The sequence below is a fragment of the Cnephaeus nilssonii genome (assembly GCF_951640355.1).
Source record: "Cnephaeus nilssonii genome assembly, chromosome: 16".
Classification (NCBI taxonomy): Eukaryota; Metazoa; Chordata; class Mammalia; order Chiroptera; family Vespertilionidae; genus Cnephaeus; species Cnephaeus nilssonii.
The window spans coordinates 61,000,136-61,016,336 of record NC_137087.1 but is presented as its reverse complement, the minus strand read 5'-3'; the positions used below and the strand labels follow the sequence as shown (position 1 = coordinate 61,016,336).

The window sequence follows — 16,201 nt, the reverse complement described above, 5'->3', positions numbered from 1 at the left end:
AGGCCATCTGACAGAGAAACGTATTTCCTGGCCGACTTCCGACGCCCCTGGCCTGCTGCCAGGCAGCAGAAACAATCAATCCCCCTTGGTCCGCAAACAGAGCGCTAACCATCACACACAACTCAGACCGAGAGCCCCCAAACCAGGGAGCGGCGCCAGAGGCAGAGGAATTAACAGGAAAAGGAGAATAGCAGGCAGCGGGCAGGTCCTCCTGCAGCAAACCCTTTCCAGGACTTCAAGGAGGAGATAATCTTTCTGTGATTATGACCAAACCCTCCCGTTGCTTAGCAACACATAATTAAGGAATATGTTTTCAGATCCGCTTTGCAAGCCCAGCCATTATCAGATGAAATTACTGGAGCAACAAATGTCATCGCCATGCAAATCAGCGGGCTGCAGAGAAAGAATGTGTGACCGGAGGGGGGAAGCGGGCCTGGAAAATTATCTGACCTTCCTCCCGCCACACGTGGATTTTTTTTTAACAAAAGGCAAGTAAACTGTGTTCAGACTTAAAAAAGAAACCCACACGTGAGACAAACACCAGAACCTGCAGACAGGACTCCGCCTGGCGCAGCAGGCCTTTCAGCCGGTCAGCGGCCAACATGCCGGCGAGAGGCTCCCGGGACCACCGCTGTCCAAGGCACGTTTTCACGCCACTGTCTTCACCTCGTAACAGTTATTCTGAAGAAATACACTCACTTAAACTGGATTCCACTTTTTAAAATTATGTTGGGGAGGCAAGAGAGGAAATCAGATTTACAGCTGAAACTGTGGGTAACGATCCAAGAGTTAAAATAAAAACTCTGGCACCCCCCTGGAAGCTTACCCACAATGCCCCGGAAACACCGCAGCGACTGTGGGCTCACGTCTGGATGAGAAGAGAACCTCTGGGGGTCCTGTTCCCGACTGGGGAGCAGAAGCCCCGGCACCTCCAGCGCTTCTCCAACGGAGCCGCGGGCGGCACCCCTGCCTGGTTTCCTGCCCGGCCGGGGCAGGCCCTGAGGCGTGTTTCCCACGGCGGCGCAAGTCCTGGCCAGTGAGCGACCCGTCTATGGGGTGCCGGACAGCACCTCGCCTTCTCCGGAGCCCCCTAAGAACCGGCAGCTGCGGTCTGTTCCGAATGATCTCTGAGTTTCCCCCACACGGCCACGTTCAGCACCAGAAAGGACAACCCACAGATCAACGTGAGCTCGACTAGAGTGGGAAGGCAATGCGGGCCCGTGGGCCCCCGGGGCCATCTGCCAGGCTGGGCGCTGGCCGCGGTGCCTTATGGGTGTGTGCCGTGTGTGTGTGTGTGTGTGTGTGTGTGTGTGTGTGTGCGCGCGCGCGCGTGAGAGCATGTGGTGTGTGTGTGCGGTGTGTGTGCGCGTGAGAGCATGTGGTGTGTGTGTGTGCGGTGTGTGTGCGCGTGAGAGCATGTGGTGTGTGTGTGCGGTGTGTGTGTGCGTGAGAGCATGTGGTGTGTGTGTGCGGTGTGTGTGTGCGTGAGAGCATGTGGTGTGTGTGTGGTGTGTGTGTGTGGTCTCTCAAGCTTAGCCTGAGAGCAAAGAATGCCAAGACCCACTGTCGACCCCTGCCCGCCTGTCCCCTGCGGGTCCCTAGGAGGGAGGGCGGGGAGGAAGGAGGGGTGCATTACTTGGTTCTGGAGCAAGCATGGTGGACACGATGATGGGGGCCCCTGTCCGCCGGGCCACCTTCTGGTAGGGCGAGTGAGGCATGTGGAGGCTCGGACTGGCGGGCGACAGGGCGGATGGCTCCCCGGGGACCAAGGGCTTCCGCAGGAGCTGGGCGCCGCTGTGGGGGCTGGGCAGGCTCCGTTCCCGCTTCAGCAGTTCCATGGGCACCGTGTACGCCGTGGAGTAGGCTGTCCTGGGGCCTGGGTTCGTCAAGGCCACCCCTGCCTGTGGGGGGTACGTGGGGCCCAGGCGCGCTGTCAGGGCGCAGGGGGTGGGGGAGCTGTACCCAGAGTTGGAGGGGAAGTGGGGGGTGTGGGCACCCACCCCAGCAGAATAGGTAGCCGTCTCCAGGAGGTGCTGGGAGGGCGCGCTGGAGGGGCGGCGAGCTGGGTCTCCGCGGGGGGTTGCCGCCTGCAGGGGACCCACCGGCTGGGACTGCAGGCCCGCAGCGCCCAGGGAAGACGGGTCCCCGTGGAGCTCGCTGCGGTGGCTGAAGCTGCTGGAGCGTGTGCGGGGCGCGGGCCCCCCCGGACCCTGCCTCCGCAGCTGCATCTCGGTCCGGCAGTTGCTGGCCAGGCGGCTCAGGACGCGGGCCTGGCCCAGGTTGGGGGCGACGCACTTGATGTCGGCCTCCTCCAGCGTGGCCAGCACGGCCGGGCAGTCGAAGCCCTGCTGAAGCAGCGCCCCCAGCGTGGCCTCGGCCACCCCCTCAGCCCGCAGCAGCGCCAGGAACTCGGGCGGCGCGCTCCTCCTGCCCGCGGGCCCCTGGAAGGTCAGGTCGGCCTCACCGCTCTCGTAAGCCAGCTTGGCGGAGACGCTCTCCTGTCCGTAGCCTCGACTGAGGGCGCCTGGGGCCGCCCCCGGCCCCCCTTCAGAGGCAGCGGCCCCAGTGGGGCCCACGACCAGGCACGTGGGGGCTGCCTGCCTGGCGGGGGCCGGATCCCCAGGCCTCTCGCCGATGTCCTCGTAGCCCTGGCCGGCGGAGTAGGAGGGCGCCTCTGCCCCGTACCTGCCGTGGGGGGCCAGCTCCCCGGCGTAGCGCGTGGGCGAGGGGGCCCTGCTCTGCGCCCGCTGCCCCAGCGCCATCATTTTACCTGCGGGGTCCCGGTACAGGGGAGCTGCGTCCTGGGGGGCCGGGCCCCGGCCGTGCACGTGCTCCCACGTCACCCTGCTGCCGAGCACACCGTAGCCGGGCAGCGAGCGGCCCAGCCCCCGAGGCCCCTGCGCGGCTCCGGGCGCGTCGCCGTAGTAGTCCCGGGGCAGCAGGGCGCCGCGCGCGGCCATCACCGCCTGCCGGCTGTCGTAGAAGCTGAATTCGGGCACGGAGCCCTTCCTGCCGGCCACCGCGCTGTAGAAGGCCTCGCGGCAGAGGTCGGGCGCGGCCTCATACCAGGACCCCTCTCTGCCCCCGTCCGTCAGCGAGCCGCTCCGGCCCGGGGCCTCGGCCACCTCCCAGGGGCTCTCGCACCAGCCGGCGGCATCCCAGCTCTGCGACCGCCCAACCCCGACAGGCCTGCTGGGCACCGGCATGGGCGGACGGCGGCCCGGCAGGGGTCCCTCTGCACAAATCTTCAGACACACGTCAAACCCGACTGGCTGCGTCCGAGCCCCTCGAGCTGGCAGGAGCACCCACGGCGGGTGTCCTATTGCCAGGACGGCCTCAATTATTAATCCTCGGAACCTGAGAGGGCAGGCAGCCTGCCTCCCCGAGGGTGGGGGACAGTCTCCCGCCCGCAGCCCCGCCCGCGCGCTCACAGGGCCCTGCTGCTCGGAGCGGATTAGGAGCTAAATAAAACCCTGAGCTTCCGTTCCAGGCGACATCCACACCGCGGAAGCCCCGGGCTCGCAGGCCTCCGCCCCGCAGCGGGAATTACTTCCACGCCGAGGCTCTGGCTCACCTCCCTCGGCCTCACCAGGGTGCTTTCTGGATGAGCACCTCCCCCTCCCAAAGGGGCCTGCCCCCACCCCTGCCTCCGAGCCCCTAAAAGGGACAGAAGGAAAGTAGGAAAAGACGCTTTAATGTCGGTCCAATCTTAATCCACCCGATGAAATGTTAATCCGTGGCGCACGGCTAAGAGCAGATTACACGGGAACAGGCAGGCTGGCGGATAAAAAGGCCCAGGTGTCCTGCAGTTCCAGAACACGAGGCGCCCCGAGCATGGCCCGTCTGCGGCCGATGGCCCCGAGGTGCCTCCTTGGTGACGAAGCCAGTGAATTCCAGAGCCCTCGCACCCCGGACGGAAAACCACCGCAGCACAGCCCCCGGGCTTCTCACTGAGATTGCGGCAGAGGTCAAGGACTATCTTCGGCCGCTGTGTAGCAAAGCCAGAAGGCTGCTCTTTACAAAATGCATTTTTATTGACATCAGAGAGGAGGGGAGCCTGCAACCCGGGCCTGTGCCCTGACCAGAACCGAACCATGACCTCCTGGTTCATAGGTCGACGTTCAACCACTGAGCCCCACTGGCCAAGCCACACAAAAAACCTTTCTTGATGTGAGAAATAGTGCAGATTTACTGTGAGGGAAGAAAGGGGTGCAGACCCGTTCCCAGGAACTGGAGGTGCAGGTAACGGGGACAGTGCTGAAGGGCAGCGCCCGCCCGCCCGCCTCCCTGCTCGTCGGTCAATGTGCGTGCAACTTGGGGACAAATTCTGTTGATCAGCACTTCCCCCAAAGCAGGGCTCTGGGACCACTGACCGGCTGTGAGGAATGGGCCCAAGTCTGTTTGGGGGTGCAGCCCGGGGACCCCAGGCTGCTATTTGAACGCTGTGGCCCCTATTTCTGACACCCGAATGCCAACAAGGCCAGGAGGCAGCTGAGGAAATGCCCTCCCAGGCGGCGCAGACGGCCCAACCCTCCCCCACACCCTCCGCCGCCGAGGCCGCGGGCAGAGAGAGGCATGGGGCCGACACGCTGGGTTCCGGGCACGGCAGCCCACGGCCCCAGCCCCTAACCCGCTGCTGTGCGGCCCGCATCCCGGCTGCAAGGCCCGGCCCTCCTCGAGACAGTATTTGCTCGGCTCACCAACAGCCCAGGACGTGTTCCCTTAGAACCGTGGTCGGCAAACTCGTTAGTCAACAGAGCCAAATATCAACAGGACAACGATTGACATTTCTTTTGAGAGCCACATTTTTTAAACTTCAACTTCTTCCAACGTCACTTCTTCAAAACAGACTCGCCCAGGCCGTGGTATTTTGTGGAAGAGCCACACTCAAGGGGCCAAAGAGCCGCATGTGGCTCGCGAGCCGCAGTTTGCCAACCACGGCCTTAGAAGATACAGTGCAAAAGGCAGGCCAATGTAACAGAACGCCAACCGAACGGGGACAGCACTATCGGTTACAGCGGATCTCCCTGGCACCGCTGGGCGCCTGGGGCGCTGGCGGTGGGCGGGCCCCGCCTCCTGGGCCTGGTTCACAGGCCTCCTCCCTCCCTCCCCGGCCAAGGCTGCAGACACAGGAAGGAGCACGCACAAGGCGGGTCCACGTGGAGACAAGCATCGGTCAGGACATGCCTTTGCCCGAGAAACACTGCCTACATCCCCCCCCCCCCCCCCCCCCGTCTCAGACTGTATTTGGGCCCCCGGGGGGGAGTCCGCCTCCACCCTCCTCTGCCAGAGAGCCCGGCTGCGGGCAGGACGCACAGGAGCAGTCCGGCCCTGCGGAGTGACCCCAGACGGGGCGGGGCGTCTTTGACACCAAGCCTTTGTCCCGGGGACGAAATGTTAAGGCTTCAACACCTGCTGGCTGTCCAGGCACCAGGCCCTGCTGTTCCCAAAGGACGAGGCAGGCGGCTGCGATGAGGTCACACCCGAGATGCTGGGGCTGGAAGAGCTGGGCCTGCCCAGAGCTCAGGGCGAGGCACCCAGGCCGAGCTCCAAAGCCAGCACTCAGGGTCCGGAGTTCTGAGCGACTGGGTTACTCCGCTGGGGAAGGAGAACCTCTGCCACGTTTCAGAAATTTCAAAAACCCCAAAAAGTCCCCGACCACGTCCCTGATAAAAGCAGCTGTCTGAGCATCAGAGAGCAACTGCTGAGAGACAACTGCCCCAACCCCTCAATCAAAACGGGGTGCCGGGCTCCTGTCCGCCAGGCCCAGCCTTTAGCCAACAGATGGCAGCTGCCTAAGCCTCGGCATTAGCGCTCACGCTGCTTCCTTCTCCATTCTTCTTGTAATAAAAACCCACAGCAGGTGGCGATCATGCCCCCACGGCGGCAGACAGGTCCCTTCCGAGATGTGACGGGTCTCCCCGTGTTGGGTGAAAACCCCCGGACCGGACCCGCGCTGCTCACCACCCGCAGGCCTGTGGGCACTGGAGGGTTCTGGAAAGGACGCCTTTCTGAGAACCTCGTGGGGACGACACCCAGCAAGACGGGCCCGTTTCCGGAAGAGGAGCGAGTCCCCCAGACTGCGCTTCTGGTTCGGCGAGGGCGCCCGCTGCAGAACGCGGTGCCCAGCAGAGCCGTCCTCTGGAACTGAGGGTGCACAGCCCCACCGGCCTGCAGACGAGCCCCCGACACAGCTGCCCACCCCCCGTCCGAATGGCGACCTCGGGTTAGCGGCAAGACCTCCGGCAACCTCCTTCAGTTCCCTGCGGTGGGTCCTGCCGGTCCCAGGAGAGCCAGGAACGCAGGGAGGGGCGGCCCTGAGCCCGCCCTCCGGGCTCAGTCCTAGGGAAACCCCTCGGAGAGGATGGAAGGCAGAAGGGCAGGTCTGGGGTCAGAGCCTCACTCCTTTTCATAAAAACAAATAAAAAATAAAAAGAGAGGCACGTGGTGGAACTGGGAACCTGAAGGCGGGCTCGCGTGGCTAACGGCCTCGCTGTCCGTCCCCCGCCGCCCAGTGGTGTCTCCTCGGGGGACAGCCAGACCACCTTTGGGGGCGTGTGGCCAGCCCTCCACTTCCTGGTCCTCCTCCAGGCCCGGGCCCCGGGGCCACGACACACAGCAGCGGAGAGCGAAGGCGGGAGGAACCCGGGGCGCCTCCCTGCGCCCGGGCCTGGGCCGGGCAGCCCCACCCCTCGGCTCCAGGGGACGATGTGAGGTGAGAGGGCCCACTTCCCACTTTTCGCTGAGTCCAGACGGCTGGTTTGTTCCTGCCAGTGTCTCAGAACTTAGGTTTAAAAACAGCTTCTGCCTGTAAGTCGTTCTTCCTCTGTCCCTGCAGTGTCCCCAGCAGAGCCACTCCCGTGAAAACCTGCTCGAGAGGTGGACACTCTCCCAGGTCCCTGGAAGCAGCAGGCGCCGGGGGGCAGGTGGCAGGGGGGGCGGGCGGCAACAGGAAAGCCAGAAGGGAGGAGGCGCCAAGCGTTCCTCCGTCACCTCGTCTGGGGCCCCCAATCATTCCTACCCACCAGGGCGCAGCTCAGACAGCCCACCTCCTCCATCCTCCCTCCGTCACTTGACCCCTGGTCCACGGAAGTCTGCCACCGTCACGGCGACAGCGCCAGGGTCCGAGCGCACAGCACGCAGACGGGCTGCTCAGACCTCTGCTCCCCGAGGGAGGACCGACTGCCCACCCCTTGGAAGCATCGGCCTCACCCAGCCAGGCGCGAAGGGGAGAGAAGGCCCCCTTGGCACACATCTCTCTCCGACCAGGACTCGATGTCCCACCCCTTCCCGCGAGCGAGCCACCCAGCAAGGGGGACCGGAAGTGCAGAGACCACCAGCCGGAGCCACGGATGCGCAGAAGGCGCCCCCTCCGCCCCTCCCGCGGCTTCCCAGCCCCGCTGTGCGGAGCCAGTTCCTGCCTGGGCCTGGCAGGGGAGCTCGGGTCCCAGAGCCACCGAGTCCCCTAGGAGACCCGGGAGCCGGGCTGTGTGGGCAACAGTCACCCACATTTGGGACCCGCAGCAAAGAGCGGAAATCGACCAGAAGCAGGAGTCTCATTTCTCTGCGCCCCACTCCCAGGTTCTAGAAGCGAGAGGGAGAGCAGTCTTGGGGTTCTAGCTACAGTCACCCCAAACCCTGGTCATCAGGTTGAGCTGTGGGACGTGTCCCTGCCCAGGGACCTCGCTATTGTGGGGGTGCTGTCTGCAGGACTAGAGGCTGCCCTGCCCTTGGGCCTCCGGCGACGGGCACCTGGCTCTGGGAGGGATGCCTGAGGCCAGACGGCGGGCACTGTCCCTCCGAGGGGCAGTGACAAGCCGGACGCACCGAGAGCAGAGGCCGGGGCCAGCCAGGCAGCGGGAGGTTTGCTCCCCGACACTGGCAGGGACGGGCGCTGCCAACCCGGGCACAGGGGAGCCCCGCGGGTGGTGGGCGAGAGCAGCGGCACAAAACCAAGACCACGGCACCCCCCCCCCCCCCGGCCCTCGGAGTGGACGCGGGCGGTGTGGACACGCCGCTCTTAGAATTGGCGAGTTTAAATAACCCTGCCGTGTGCAGAGCCCAACAGCGCATGGACAGGAGCGGAGAGAAGCTGAAGCCTGCATTTCACAGCCGCTGAGCAACGGAACTACTGCACTTCCCGGCGTCTAAGACGACCGGGCGTATAAGATTTTCCTGGGTTAGAAAGCCGTTTTATACGCCGGAAAATACGGTATATTGGACTATACTGATGGGATTAGATATAATGGATTAGATATATTGGACTACCATATTTTCCGGCGTTTAAGACGACTTTTTAACCCAGGAAAATCTTACATGCCCAGTCGTCTTATATGCCGGAAAATACGGTATATTGGACTATACTGATGGGATTAGATATAATGGATTAGATATATTGGACTACCATATTTTCCGGCGTATAAAACCACTTTTTAACCCAGGAAAATCTTACATGCCCAGTCGTCTTATACGCCGGAAAATACGGTATATTGGACTATACTGATGGGATTAGATATAATGGATTAGATATATTGGACTACCATATTTTCCGGCGTATAAGACCACTTTTTAACCCAGGAAAATCTTATATGCCCAGTTGTCTTATACGCCGGAAAATACGGTAATAAAACATTCAACCTGATTCTCTCCTGCAGAAAGCGAGGGCCTGCGCCTCCAAACTGACCTTAAAACCAGGAACGGTGGCCCGGTGAGGAAGGCACGCATTTCCTTCCTCGCAGGGACTCCCACGAGCTTCGCCTTGACTGCCCTTCCTTTGCCGACCTCCATCGCTGACATAGGGCTCGGTTCTAGCATTATCGACATTGTCTAGCTGACTGTTGTATATTTACATAGCTAAGGTAATTATCACTAATCACGTAATTACTGGAAATGTGGATAATTGCCTGATTCAAACATATAATTATAATGTATAGCAACATTATGAATCCCATTTTAAATATCCACATTTTGGCACTATTTGGAGATATTTATTACAAATGATTGTGGACTACCTATAGACAGCCAGCTTCAACACTGTTTCTTTTTTTTTTTAATCCTCACCCAAGGATATGTTTCCCATTGGTTTTTAGAGAGAGTAGAAGGGAGCGAGAGAATGAGAGAAAGAGGAAAGAGGGGGGAGGGAGGGAGGGGGAGAGAGAGAGAGAGAGAGAGAGAGAGAGAGAGAGAGAGAGAAATTCATCAATTGGCTGCTTCCCACATGTGCCCAGAATGGGGACCGAACCTGTAGCTCAGGTACCTGCCCTTGACTGGGAATCGAACCCAAGACCCTTTGGTGCCCGGGCACCTGCCACCACAGCGCAGTGACAGATCACAACGCTGACTGGCGCAGCCCGTCCGTCATGCCCGCAAACACCCACAGAGGGAAACCAAGGCCTCTGGTCCGGAGCAGTCTGCCTGCAGGCCCTGCTCCCGGGCATTGAGGTGGCTGGGTATCAGGCATCACAATAAAGCCGAGAACAAGGACACACGCAAACAGGAGGGCTGCTTACACAAGTCACCACCGGGCCTGTAGGTCACCTCACAAGACCATTGTCCCAGCTGGCCGGGATGGAGGCCACAGAGCAGCCGGAGCACGTGGGCCTCCGCCCTGTGCGTGACCTCGAGCCCGACATCTGGGTGAAGGCGCCTTCCCCTGGGCAGGTGCTCCACCGGCTCATCCATACAGGGAGCCCACGCAGGCGTTCTGCAGCGGCTGGTACTCATTCAGCAAATGTTTGGGACCACAATTTAGAAGTTACCGTGAGAGAGATAATTCTGGGGTGTCTGCCGGAGGGTGTGCTGTGGTGGAATTTCAGGATGTGTTACTGCTACTGTCTCAGGACCATGTTCACGATGCAGGTGAGCCCGAAACCTCCGTTATAAGAAATGGGCAGGAGGCTGGCGACCCCTGCTTGGCGCCCTCCAATCCCGTTCTCTGCTCTGATCGCACCCCTAGACAACTCCGGGCTTGCGGGTGTGGGACCGGCCCACAGACATCCCTGACACCACCTTGGGACTGATCCCTGGAGCTTTCTGGAACTGGAACAGGACCTAATGGCAGCTCCTTTCCACCGAAGGTCAAAAGAACATTTAAAAACCCCTCCCCAATCAGGTGAACCTAGGTTATGGGATGTTGTACAAACCACTGGCCCGAGGTGTGGCATGATGTCACATGATGTCAATGCTTTGAAAGGTCAGAAGGCCCTGGAATGCCCGGAGATTATGGAGACCGAGAGCACAGAGGGCTACGCGCTGCTCCCTGCGGGGATTCACACAGGCACAGCGCGGCTGACAGGTGGGCAGGAGTCTCTATGCGAGGATGCTGGCACGAGGCCCAGTTCCCGGTGTGTGTGTGTGTGTGTCGGGGGAAGAGTGTGGTGCAGTGTCCGCGCAGGAAAGGATGCTAAGGAGATGCAGGCCCTGGGCCTTCAGAGCGGACTGCGCTCTCACAGCTCCGCTCCGAGGGTTCTGGAAAAGCCCCCCCTTACGCATGGTGCTTCCAGCTGCGTCTCCACAGAAAGGAAGCAAAGACAGCAGTTAGCCCGTGGGAGCTACAGCTGAAGGGACCACCGCCCCTGTACCAGCCTATCAATCTGTGTGCTTGGACAGTTTTAAATGTTTTTTTAAAAATGCGTAAACCCCAACCTCTGCACCCCGCAGAACCCCAGGGAAGTGGGGACAGCCGTGCTCTTACATTCTGGGGTCTCTCGGGCGTGCCGCCACTCGGCAGAACGCGGCTCTGGATGCCTCCAACCACCCCCACCCCCCCGCCAGTGGCTGGGGCCACGTCTACTCAGAGAACACTTCTATATGGACAACTGGTGGGGTACGCACTCCTGTCCGAGTTGGCGGGCCGACCGGCGTGGGAGCCCTCGCTGGAGCGGCCTCCCACATCGCCTGTGACAAGCCTGCGGCGAAGTCACCAGTGAGCACGCTGAGCCCCACGGAGCGGGCCTGGTACCCGGGGGCGGCGGGGCCACGCCGGGATGGCCCGCTCCCTCCACATTGTCAGTGCTGTGGCCAGGCTCCCGTTAGATTTTAATCACGTCTGTTCTCCTCTCACGGCGGAAGCACTCCCGGCACCCTGAGATGCCAGGGGTGCGCACACCACGAGGGCAGCGCCGGGCTCCTCGGGACCAATGTGTAATTCATCCTCGCAAACATCTTAATTCGAAACAGAGCAAGTCCGGAAGCTTCAGGAAGTAAAAAAGACGGCTCTAATACACAGGCCTTTCATATGCAAATGACCAGGCAAGTGGAAAAAACGGACCTTGAGGCCTACTTCCCCCCCAGCTTCCTCCTGGCCCACCGCCCCGGAAGCCAGGCCTCGCCCTCTCTATGCAAAGGTCAGGCCTGCTGACCACAAGGCCACGGCCGGAGGTGCCTGAGGGCCCTCGGCTGGGCGGTGGCGCAGTCTGGCCATGGAACCAGTTCCGACAGGGGAGAGGGGAGACCGGTGACCTGGTCCCGACGGAGGGCAGGGCTGCGCGCTTTGGATGAAAACCACCCAGCACGCTGGCTCTTACCTTCACAGATTCTGTCCAATCGCTGGCGCTTGACTTTGTGCTTATCCACAAGGGCCATTCTTTGTCGGACTTTGCAACTCTGATTCAAAGGCCAAGCGGTCCTCCAAGAACTTAGGGGGACGGGCAGGAGGCTGCGGGCATGACGCCACTATGAACCCTGAAACAAGGAGAAAAGAGCCTTACTCTCCGGACACCCGGGGCACAGGGCGACAGGTCAGGCAGGACGCTGCTCTTCCCTACGGGGACCTGCCACCTGGCGCTCGCCCTCCGCCCTCACTGCAGACAGGTGCCCGTGGCAGGAAGCGCCCAGCAGGCTCAGGGCGAGTCCTTGTCCCCACGGCGCTGGCCGCCGGCATCCGGGCCTCTTGCCGTTAACTTCAGGCTGGAAACAGCAATGAGCAACTGACCTGCAGCGGGAGAACTTGTCCTCAAAGCCAGAGACCGAGAACAGCCCTCTGGACCTGTCCTGTGCGTCTGACCCCAAGGCAGAGCCGCAGGGGGGCGCAGGCCCCGGGAGCACCTGGGGAGCAGGCCCAGGTCCACTGGCACCGGGATGCCGGCACCACCTGCAGCTACATGAGGCTCAAGGCCTTCTGCCAGGTGCTTCACAGGAACTGCCTGCACTGCCCATCAGGGGTCAGGGGTCAGCTGCGGCGGAGGACAACACAGCCCTTGGCCGCCACGGCAGGAGAAGGGGACAGAAAGGCCCACGCCTCCTCACCGGGCTCAGTGCCATCTCCCAAGCCCTCCTTGCATGTGGAGGGAGCAGCGAGCCATCCACGAGGGCAGCGTCCGGGCGGAAGGGCTGGGGATGTGGGAGCCTCCGAAGGAAAGCCACGTGCCACCCGAGGATGAGGTGGGAGCCCGTGGCCTCTCGCTCTGGGAGGCTCGAACCCTCACTTCCAGCTCATCCATGGACCAGCCGAGACCATACTGTTACCTGCCTCTGTGTCCCAGCTCTGAGCTCGCTGCTGCAGCCGTAGCTGGACAGTAACCACAGAGGAAAAGGTGTCCCAGTCACCCAGCCAAGGAGGGACAGGCGACACAGGTGAGGCCCCAGTGCCTCTATCCCAGGCCGGCAAGCAGGTGTGACTGTGGTAAGGTAGGTGGCTTATGGCCCATGGTGGTTAACGGCTAATTTCCCAGCAATGAGACTGAAAAAGCACCCCAAAGATTTATGGCAATAATTATGTGGTGTGTTTTTAAAAAATATATATTTTATTGATTTTTTACAGAGAGGAGGGGAGAGGAATAGAGAGCTAGAAACATCGATCAGCTGCCTCCTACACACTCCCTACTGGGGATGTGCCCGTAACCAAGGTACATGCCCTTGACCGGAATCGAACCTGGGACCCTTGAGTCCGCAGGCCGATGCTCTATCCACTGAGCCAAACGGGTTAGGGCTGTGTGGTGTTTTTTTTAAAGAGTGAGACAAAAGCACAATGTCTGATCCCATAAATAATCAATGCAACATGAATCCAAGAGATGCCCGAACTCTTCCCAAACCCGGAGCCCTCACACCGCGTGGCCGAGCTGGGCCAGTGAGGTGAAGGCAGCCCTCAGCTGCTCACCAGCCGGGAGACCTGGGTGATGCCGATGTAGTGGACGTGTCTTTTACGTTCTGGTTCTGCTTTGCTGCGCTTTATGGAAAGCCCATCATGCGCAGTGGGGAGGGGGATGGGCATCAGAGGATAGGACCCGGTGTGCCCCGGGGGCACGCGGCCTGCCCAGGGCGTGGGTCCGAGCTCTGACCAAGGTGCCGCGGCCCCTCCCGGACGCTGTGGTGAAGCCAGAGCCCAGGCGGGCGGCCCAGCAGATGGGTGAGAGGGCTAATTAGTTCATATCTGTGAAGCGCCTCAGGTGAGGAGCGACAGCGTCACGTCTGACAAGAGGGAGCTCACACCCTCCTCCTCCAGTTCCCTGGGTGAGGCACAATCATCTTTTCGCTCCCTTTGAATGTTAACCTGTATAATTAGAGGCTTCCTGAAAAACTGATAGCAGGATCTCTCGATTACGCAATCAAAGGGAAGACCAGGCATCAGTTTGTACAAATCAACTGTGTCCTATTATTTATAAAAAAGAGTTTTTAAAAAGCCACTGACGTGTGTGCCTGGCTTTCTGGAGGGTGAGGAGGGGCGAGTCCTGTGGCCGGCTCTCCTGCGGCCCCTCCGGCTGGGGGGCCCACCCTGTCCCAGGTGGCCGCGCAGACAGGGAGTCTGGGGGTGTGTGGTCTGGACTCAGTGGTAGTAACCTCTGATTCGTGTCGCTTCGATCCCCTCCCGCAGTATTTCTTTTGAAGCAAGAATTTATGAAATGTGACATCTGTCTCCGGAAGGAGCAAGCTACTGCAAGGGCTTAACTAACACAGCCCTCTTCCGACGGACGGCAGGCGCAGCCCTCCGCGGAGCTGAGCTGGGAATAGTGGTGTCCACGCCGAGGCCAGCTCCCCGTCCCCCGCGCCGGCCCTGGGCTCCCTCGGCTGTGCCTGCTGAGAGCTGACCCCCACTTTTACTTTCTGCTGGTCCACACGCCTAAGTCCGGAACTTCCTGCCACTGGATTGATCACCCGACCATCACCTGATGTGACGCAGTCGCTGTGGAACCGGTAAACAAAGGCCACGCAGGGAAGAAGGGGGGCGTGCTGTGCTCCCCCACTCTCACAGCAGTGGTGGCTTTGCAGGTGGCAGAAGGTTCTGGAACCTCCCTGTGGACAAGCAGGCCCGTTTCTGGAGAAGAGGGATCGCCCGCCAGAGGGGCTGTGAGGGTCAGACGTGCAGGGGAGGTGCCCATGGGCACGTGGGTCACTCTGAGCTGGAGGCAGCCGAGACCCAGCAGACCTGAACACAAGGCGTCTCCCTGCGCTGCCGAGAGTCTAGTGACCAAACCTCTGCTCTTCCCATCGGCCCGAGTTCCCTCCACCCCGGCTGCCCACGCCCCGTCCCACTCCCGAGCTCAGGATGGCACAGAAGCCTCACCTGCCGGGCTGGCCCTCGGCCCCGTATCTTTATGGGGCTCCTGGACAAACACCAGCACCTGTGCTTGCCCCGTCAGTGTCTCTGTCCACCTGGCCAAGACCAGCCAGAGAACCAGAGGAAGGAAGGAAAGTTCCTCCCCAGCGCAGAGCCCTCTGGGGGAGCAACAGCCCGCCAGGGCCCGCCTGCGCCTTCCTGGGAAGACACCCCTGGACACGGGCCCGGCGCGGACTGCTCGCTCGCTCCTGCTGGCAGGTGCGCCTCAGCGGAACCCACGAAAGGTCAAAAGGCAAGTCAGGTCTTCTCCTCGGCAGGGACATGCCCCAAGGCCGAACCTTACAACCACCCAAACCCAGCCTTCGCCCCGAGGGGTCCAGCGGGTCCCTTAGCCGGAGGAGAGTGTGATCTGGGCTGAAAGGTCTGCGTCGGCAATCAGCGTGCTGAGCGGGGAAGACGCCGGGACCGACAGCCAGATGCCCGTTTACTGCTGGAAAGAGGACCGTCCCATGTGGGCTCAGAGGGAACCTGAGGTGTCAGAAGAGAAGAGGGGGGCAAACAGGAAGGAAAACGCTTGGTTGTACAGCCGCTGCTGGGACAGCAATGCAAAATGGAAGCACCCAAAGGGAGGGCGGGAGAACGGAGGCTCCCTCCCCGACCAGGTCCAAGGCCTGGCCGCTCACTCGATGAGGACCAGCCGGCTGCCCAGCCTGCCGGGCGCACCCACCACCGGGCGCAGAGACCCAGCCCCGCTGCTGCGCGCACGCCGAGCCATCCCTAAGACCTCCCGGTTCTTTACTCTAGCTCCTCGTCTTCACAAAGATGAGAGTGAAGTTCCCAAAGTAACGGACATCTTTCGAAATGAGAATTCTGCTCAGCCAGGGGACGCGCGGCCAGCCTTCGATGCCCCTCAGAAAGCCTGAGCTCTGCGCTAACCGGCGCCAGGCTTTACGCACGCAGCGGGTCCACGTCAGCACAGGCAGGCGGGCAACTGACCTCCCAGGATACACTCCTTGTCACACCTGGGGGCAGGGCTAAAGTTCGGAGGCTGAGACGATCCAACAGAAGTACAAAGGCTCCCAGCAGGTCCCAGGGCACAGGGACCCCCTGCAGAACCTGGGATCCCGGAGGGACACCACCGCTCCAGGGTCTCCGCACCACAGGCGACAAGGCTCGCTGATGTGTCAGGCTCATTCCCCAACCTGTGAGGGACCCAGCGGAGCAGCAACAGCGCTCAACACAGGGGAGCTCCCCCCCCTGGCGCCCCCCCCCCCCCACTCTAACAGTGCCTGGAGCATGCGGGCCGCCCTCTGACTCATCTAGTCCCAGCTCAGTCCTGGGGCCTCAGGCTCCTTTAAGAACAGCTCAGGCCAAGCAGGAGCAGCAGCCCGGGGCTGGGAGGACGGCGGTGGGATCCTCCGAAGGCTCTACGGTCTCGTTCAGTAAACTGGATCCGAAGGACCAATTAGAAACCAGATCCAACAAAACCAGTGTCCAGGGGCTCGGGGACCAGCGAGGAAACCTGGCCCGGGGTTCAACAGCAGACTTAGCTCCACAGCTAACAGTCATTGGAAGTGCTCTTTAAGGGATGAAACGGACCCTGTGGGATGCGACTGGTGGGCGCCCATGAGCCCCTCCTGCTCCTTGGCTACTGGCTCAGTAGCTTGCAGCGTATTTCTTTTATTATTTTGCCCCCGCTCCCCCCCC

At 61.3% G+C, this 16,201-nt stretch overlaps 1 protein-coding gene across 5 annotated transcripts in view; it reads right to left on the bottom strand.

Moving 5' to 3' along the window:
• Positions 1-16,201, bottom strand: part of CTBP2 (C-terminal binding protein 2) — a 98,187-nt gene that overhangs the window by 12,200 nt on the left and 69,786 nt on the right. For 4 of the 5 annotated variants that reach the window (XM_079793207.1, XM_079793208.1, XM_079793210.1 and 1 more), the window contains one exon: positions 11,526-11,682. In XM_079793207.1, coding sequence (XP_079649333.1) covers positions 11,526-11,583 — 58 coding nt within the window. In that variant the 5' untranslated portion in view covers positions 11,584-11,682. Of the gene's footprint in view, positions 1-1,636; positions 4,588-11,525; positions 11,683-16,201 lie in introns of those variants that run through there. The other variant, XM_079793211.1, reaches the window with a different exon arrangement.